Genomic DNA, 7,673 nt, shown 5'->3' with positions numbered 1-7,673 from the left:
TGTTTATTTGAAGAGGAGAGAGCTACATTGAAATGATAAAAAAATTTATAAGTTTCACTGCTGACAGAAGGCTGAAAGATAGTCTGACGGGAGGTGGAACAGCATGAGGGAAGGTGACACAGCACGTGTCTAAGTGCCGTGTTAAGAGGGAGTCTCTTATATGTTTGGAACTGTGAGTTCCTTAGTGTGATCGCAGCCTCCAGTAGGACTAGGAAGTAAGCCAGTAGGTTGGAGAGGTGGGCAGGGGTCAAGTGAAATGGAGAATTGTGGGCTCAGCAAAGGAGTGTGTTTTCTCTGCAGCAGGCAGTGGGAACCACAGACATTTGTAAGCGAGAGAGAGGCACGTTCAGATTCGTGGTGTGAGTAAGAGCGATGCCCTGAGATGCAGACTCACACCTTCAGATTCCTGCGGCTGGTACATTGGAGCTGTGAAGCCGGTTTTGAGACAGGGCTGTTGTCTCCCTAGAAGACCCGTTCAAGGCCTGACGGTGGTGCTCATGGATAGAAGACAACTTTCGATCTGGACTCAGCATTTGGAAGGTCCGTGTACACGCTGGTATCTGTTGGGGGTGTCTTGGGCCTCTGAGAAGGGCGAGTGATTTTTCCCTGTGTGAGAACGCAGTGATCCAACTGTGCATATGTCACCTCCTGAGGGTCTTGTTCATCAGAGTGCTGGAGAGAGGGAAATGTTGAGTGAGGGAGGGGCTCACATTCTTCAGGACTATTAGGGAATAAGGCAGTATCCACGAGGTTGGGCCGAGGAGGACCTACCTCCCTGTTCACTGTTCTGTCCCCCGCAGGCTCTTGGTCCATTACAGCAGCATCTGTAGGAGACAAAAGTCATCAAAGCAGCTGGGAGGGCACGTCTGGGTCATCATTTCATGAGCAGATACCAACACACCGGGGGAGGCCGTAGGTGCCTGAGGTCCCTGCCAACAACCAGACTCAGACATTCTATCTCTCTGAGCTGAAGGACCCATCCCATGAAGAGCTCTGAGTTCCCATCCCAGTGATTCTGCCTCCCACTTTCTGCCTGTCATGGAACCTTCTCCTGGATGTCAGTGGCTGCAGGGACATGAGGATACAGTTCAGAATCAGGTAATGGTCTGTGAGCTGAAGGCAGGGACAGGGCGTCTGGTGCTCTCTGTAGAAATCCCTGCCTCTGTGGCTCCTGCCTTGGGCCAGAGACCATCCTGCCGGTGAGGAACACACACCTGCGTGCTCCCATCCCACTTCCCCACACGACTCTGAGGTCTGTGGCCTCTGCTTCGTGAGACTTACTCTTTTTGTTGGAGCACCAGCGATGCAGGAGAAAGAAGAAGATGGTGAAGAGGATCATGACCACTGAGGTCCCAATCAGAACATGCAGGTGTCCGGGGTTACCTGGAGGAAGAGGAGACTCCAATAAGAAGCTAATCACAGCATTTCCTTCTTATGGATTGTCTCTCGTTTCTTGATTGACAGGTAACCATGTGGAATGTCTCCTTAGGACAAGCGGCTTGATGGCGGGAGACCCAGCTTTCTCCTGCTCTCTCAGTTATAGCTCTCACAGTCACCATGGAACCTGCTGAACATACAACTGCTTTAGTTTAGATGTTTGACCCCTTGAAACCTCACATTGAAATTTAACCCCCAGTGTGGGAGGTTGGGCCTCTTGGGAGGTGTTTGGGTCATGGAGGTGGAATCACCATGAATAGATCAATGCTGTCCCACACGACGGGGTTAGCAAGTTCTCCCTCTATTAGTACTCTGGACAGCTGGTTGTTAAAAAGAGCTTGGGGCCGGGCGCAGTGGCTCACGCCTGTCATCCCAGCACTTTGGAGGCCAAGATCGGCAGATCACGAGGTCAGGAGATCGAGATCATCCTGGCTAACACGGTGAAACCCCGTTTCTACTAAAAATACAAAAAATTAGCCGGGCGTCGTGGTGGGCGGCTAAGTAGCTGGGTTAGAGGCATGAACCACCATTCACAGCCTTGTATATTATGCTGGAATCGGTCCCTTCATTTGCACCATGCCTCGTCTTTCTATCACTCCTCTGCCAGGTATTGATTTACATGTAAGAGAAATAAATCTCAGAAAGAAATTAATGAAGCAAGGAATAAACAACTAGGAAAAATCAAACCCAGCAAGCCCTCCCTGCAAATGATTCTACCTCACAAACATATCCTGTATCCATCCACTTCATCTACTCAGTGTCTAAGTCAGCACCACGTTTCACCAGTGGGGCGGGAACCGCCTTTTCCACGGTCTCCTAGATTCCAGTTACACACCTGGGCCTCCCTTATGTTCATGTCAGTCACTATTAATCATGTAGGGATTCCTAGTTAGCCCGAGGTGAATCCAAGGGCTGTGAGTATAAAACACACACTCCTTGTCCTCCTTAGTTTCCTGTGTGCCCAGTGTGCTCTTCTGTCTCTCTCCAGTGGTCTTGTAATTCTCCCATCTCATTCCCAGCATTTCAGGCAGAGCCTCTTCCTTCCACATAAGATTGTTTTCACCTTTGTGCCTTCACGGCTGACAGCTGTGTGTGGAAAATCTTTCCGCCAGTCTTCCATTTTTTTCATTAACATCACAAATACGTGATTAGTGAGACCTTCTCTGTCACCTGAAGTTATACACTCAGCATTATCTATTATTTATTTTAAATTCTGGCTGGGTGCCGTGGTTCACGCCTATAATCCCAGCACTTTGGGAGGCTGAGGCGGTCGGATGACTTTAGATTGGGAGTTGGAGATAGACTGGGCAACATGGTGAGACATCGTCTCTACCAAAAATCTACAAAAAGAATTAGCCAGGTGTGGTGGCGGGTGCCTGTAATCCAAGCTACTCGAGAGGCTGAGGCAGGAGAATCACTTGAACCCAGGAGGCGGAGGTTGCAGTGAGCCAAGATCGTGACACTGCACTCCAGTGTAGGGGATAGAGCGAGACTCTGTCTTAATAAAAATAAATAAATAAATAAACAAACAAATAAATAGATTTTATGCACAGATAATTCCCAATAGATCAGCTATTTATAGGTCCACTTGTGCATTCATTTTCTTTCCTCTCGTTTACCCATCTGCAACGTCAGTGTCCCAAGAGCACAGGCCAAATGCATCCTGTTTACTATTTGTGGAAGGCAGGAGAATCCAGCCCACCCCAAAAATGTGCCTGTCCTAGCCTTCATACCTTGTGAATATGTGATTTTACGTGGAAAAGAGGAATGAAGATTGCAGATGGAATTATGGTTGCTAATCAGCTGAACTGAAAAGGAGGGTATCCTGGATGATATTACGGAGATGATAATGGATTATCTTGGTGAATGCAATATAATCCCAAAGTCCTTAAAAGATGAGGAAGAAGGCAGAGAAAGAGGCGTGGACAAGGAAGAAGGGTCTGAGTGATGCCATGTGAGTCGTGACCAGTCTTTGTGGGTTTTGAGGAAGGAGGAAGGGGACCAGGAGCCAAGGACCGTGGGAGCCTCTAGAAACTGGGACATGTGAAGAGCAGATTCTCGCCTGGAACCTTCGGAGGGAAGGCAGCCTTGCTGTCACCTTGATTTTTGCCCAGTGAGGTGCATTTCATCCTTTGAGCTACAGCACTGTAAGATAATTAAAAAGCCGTTTTGTTTTCATGCACCAATTTTGTGGAAATTTGTTATGGCAACAGTAGGAATGGATTCCAACTGCACAGCCTGAGCATGGGGCCATGGCTGAATGAGTCAGTGAGTCGAAGTGTGCGTGCATGAGCTCTGTTCTCTGTTACTCAAGGCTCTTGCTCTGCTGAGTCAGCCAGGGTTGCCTCATGACCAACAGGAGCTCATTCCTTGGCAAGTGGAACTTCTTTAAAACATCTCACCCTCATTAGATGTTCCCTTCCCTTCCCTCTTTCAAGCCCCCAGGAATTTATCCTCCAGTTAAGAATGCAGGGAGAACAAACACTGCATTTTTCCTGAGAAGGATGTCAGATTTGCAATCATTCTTCCAGCTTGTAGGAGGTCTCAGCCGCAGAAGATTAGAGATTAAGAGACTTCACGGAGCCCTGTGCTGGGCCCAGATCCCTTTTGCTGTTGGAGTGTCTGGAGTTCTGAGAGATGGTGGAAGACAGGCCCACAATCAGAGCTGGGAGGTGCTGAGCCAAGGCTTGACTCCAAGGCTTCCACCTCCCCAGGTTTCCAAAAGCAGAGATAAGAGGGATTCTTTACTCACTGGTTTTGGAGTTTGGTTCAGTGGGTGAAGGCCAACTACGTGAAGGGTTTCCTAGAATAGAGACAGGAGAGAGGTGAGGAAATGAGGGTGCCTGTCCTCTACTCAAGGGAAATCTTTGAGGTTGGTTCACGGCCAACACTGTGTTATCCAACAATGGGTTCTGGGAGTCCTGGGATCCTCTTCTCCATAATTTTTGTATGTGTTACCCATTATCTCGAGACTTTAAGATATAGAGGGAAAACAGGAACACACATTACCTGACTTAAAAATATGTTACAGAGCTATAGTAAACAAAACAGCATGATGTTGGCATAAAGAAAAGTGCATAGAACAATGGAGAAAAATGAAGAACACAGATATAATCTATGCATCTACATTCAATGGCTTTTTTTTTTTTTTTTTTTTGAGATGGAATCTTGCTCTGTCACCCAGGCTGGAGTGCAGAGGTGCATTCTTGACTCACAGCAACCTCCGTCTCCTGAATTCAAGTAATTCTCTTGCCTCAGACTCTTGAGTAGTGGTATGACAGGAGCTGACCACCATGCTCAGCTAATTTTTGTACTTTTAGTGGAGACAGGGTTTTACTATGTTGGCCAGGCGGGCCTCTAACTCCTGATCTCAGGTGATCCACCTACCTTGGCCTCTGAAAGTGCTGGGATTGCAGGTGTGAGCCACCATGCCCAGCCAATCCAATGCATTTTGACAAAAGTGTCAAGAACCTACAATCAGGAAAGGACAGTCTTTTCAATAAACGATGTGGGGAAAACAGGTTATCTGCATGCAGGGAATGAAACTGCACCTCTACCTCTCACCATTCACAAAAGTCAAATCCAAATGAATTAAATACATGAGTCTAAGTCCTGAACCTGTGAAACATGTAGAAGAAAATATTGGGGAAATGCTTCAGGTCATTTGTCTAAGAAAAGACATTTTGTTTAAAACCTCAAAAGCACAAGTAATCAAAGCAAAAAACAGACCACAGGGATTACATCAAACTAAGCAGCTTCTGCACTGCAAAACAAGCAACCAACAAAGTGAAGAGACAACCCACAGAATGCGAGCAAATATTTGCAAACTGTGCGTCTGAGACGGGATTTATAACTGGAAATATAAGAAGCTCACATAACTGAATAAAACAAATAATTTAACTAAAAAATGAGCAAAAGACATGAACAGACATTTCTCCACAAACAAAACATATAAATGGCCATCATGTGTATGAAACACTGTTTATTAACACTCATTATCAGAGAAGTACAAATTAGAATCACAATGAATTATCATTTCACCCCATTAAAACGGCTTTTATCTGCAAGACAGGGAAAACAAATGCTGGCAAGATGGTAGAGAAAGGAGAACCCTGGTATCCTGTTGGTAGGAAGGTAAATTAGTACAGCCATTATGCAGAAAAGTATGGAAGTTCTTTAAGAAACTAAAAAGAGACTGGGCATGGTGGCTCATGCCTGTAATCCCAGCACTTTGGGAGAGCGAGGCGGGCACCTGGCTTGAGGTCAGGAGTTTGAGAGCAGCCTGGCCAACATGGGGAAACCCTGTCTGTACTAAAAAATACGAAACGTAGCCAGGCGTTGTGGTGTGCACCTGTAATCCCAGCTCCCAGGGAGGCTGAGGCAGAAGAATCATTTGAATCCAGGAGGCCTCTGCCTCCCAGAAGGTTGCAATGAGCCTGGATTGTGTCACTTGCACTGCAGCCTGGGCTACAGAGGAAAGCTCTCCCTCGAAAACAAAAACAAAACAAAAACCAAACAAAAACCAAACAAAAGACTAAAAAGAGAATTTTCATAGTATTCACAAATTCACTACTGGGTTTACATCTAAAGGAAAGGACTTCAGTGTATCGAAGTTCTATCTGCACTCCCATGACTGTTCCAGCACAGTTCACACTAGCCAAGATGTGGAGTCAACCTAACTGCCCATCAGTGGATGAATGAATAGAGAGACTGTAGTACATACACACAGTGGAGACTACTCATCCATAGAGATAGTAACATCCTGACATTTGCAGCCACATGGATGGAAATGGAGCTCATTACAAAGAATCCCAATTCTCACCCTTATGCAAGAGCTCTAAAGTGGATCTCAAGAAGGTAGAGAGTAGAATGGTGGCTATCAGAGGCCAGGAAGGGAATGATGGAGGGTAAAAACAACACAAAACAAAAACCAGAACAGAATATAAATGTATTTATGACCACTAGACTTTACACTTAAAAATGGTAAAGGTGGTCAATTTTATAGGTATTTTTAACCTCAACAAATACTTTTTCAAATGAAAAGAAAAGGTTGTAAGGGTTGCTGGTGATGATATCTCTGTGTGGGTGAGAGGCCAGGATGGGCTTCTGGTGAATGGGTAAGGTTGAGGGGCTGAGGGAACCTCTGATCTCCCCAAACTGAGCCCAGTCTCCCTCCTCTGGGTCTGTCCTGACCAGTTTCTCCATCTGCCTGGGTGCCTGGAGCCCTGACCGCGGACCACCACACAGGCCATGCAGGAGGGTTTGGAGGTGCCCTCTCTGCCATCCTCCGTCCTGATCCCGCCCTCACACCGAAGCTTGGTCTTCTCTCTGAACCTGTCCATGCTTCTCTCCATCATCAGCAGCAAGTTCCTCAGCTATGGCTCTGGGATTATAAGACATGGGACAGGCATGGGGTTTCCTCACCTGTGACAGAAACGTGCAGTGGGTCACTTGGGACTGACCACTCGTAGGGTGCAGTACGGAAAGAACCGAAGCATCTGTAGGTTCCGCCGTGGGTCACAGGGCCCAGAGGGAAGTCGGCCTGGAATGTTCCATTGACGCTTGGCACTGCAGGAAGCCTAAGTTCATGGGTCTCCCCCTCCCTGGATAGATGGTACATGTCAAAGGAGCGCCGGGAGCTGCAGGACAAGGTCACGTTCTCTCCTGCCTGCACTGTGGGGCCCGGCTGGGCTGAGAGAGAAGGTTTCTTATATATACCTGGAAGGAGAAGAGGCAATTTCTTCAGGGAGATTCTTCCTTGTCACAGCTCCCCTCACATCTGAGCTGAGAACTCACTCCTCTGATCTATGACCTAATGGTCTCTCTGTCTCTCACCCTCCACCCCGTGTCTCTTCACGTCTATTTCCTCCTTCCACTTTCTCTGTCTCTCTAGGTCTCTGATCTCACTTCCCCAGCCCGTGGTGTGTTTTCCCTTTTTGTATTGTTTTCTTCTCTCTGACCCTCCTTGGATTGTTGACTTGATCTTCCTTTTTCTTTAATTCTGAGTTTCTCACTTTCTGTTTTGTTCATAACCTTCTGCACATTTCTATCTATTATCTATCGATCGATCTATCTATCTACTACCTGTCAATCTATCAATTATCTATCTGTAATCTATATCTATGTATCATGTATCTCTCTCTCTATCAATTGTGTGTCTCTCTATCTATCCACCATCTATCTATTATCTATATCTATGTATCATCTGTCTGTTCCCTCTCTCTCTGTCTGCCTCT

The 7,673-nt window shown here is 46.6% G+C and overlaps 1 protein-coding gene across 1 annotated transcript; it reads right to left on the bottom strand.

The window, feature by feature from the left end:
- Window positions 1-7: 7 nt before the first annotated feature.
- LOC101022836 (killer cell immunoglobulin-like receptor 2DL5A) lies at window positions 8-7,194 on the bottom strand (the record flags this gene model as incomplete). The annotated part of the gene is given in 6 exon segments (XM_031661639.1): window positions 8-524; window positions 526-672; window positions 772-824; window positions 1,282-1,383; window positions 4,190-4,240; window positions 6,862-7,194. Coding segments are annotated over 6 exon segments (812 nt in total), but the record flags the coding sequence as incomplete, so codon positions are not given.
- Between the last annotated feature and the right edge of the window lie 479 nt (window positions 7,195-7,673).

The sequence above is a fragment of the Papio anubis genome, unplaced genomic scaffold (assembly GCF_008728515.1).
Source record: "Papio anubis isolate 15944 unplaced genomic scaffold, Panubis1.0 scaffold2112, whole genome shotgun sequence".
Classification (NCBI taxonomy): domain Eukaryota; kingdom Metazoa; phylum Chordata; class Mammalia; order Primates; family Cercopithecidae; genus Papio; species Papio anubis.
The sequence above is the reverse complement of the archived record's forward strand: the minus strand, read 5'-3'. Positions and strand labels throughout refer to the sequence as shown.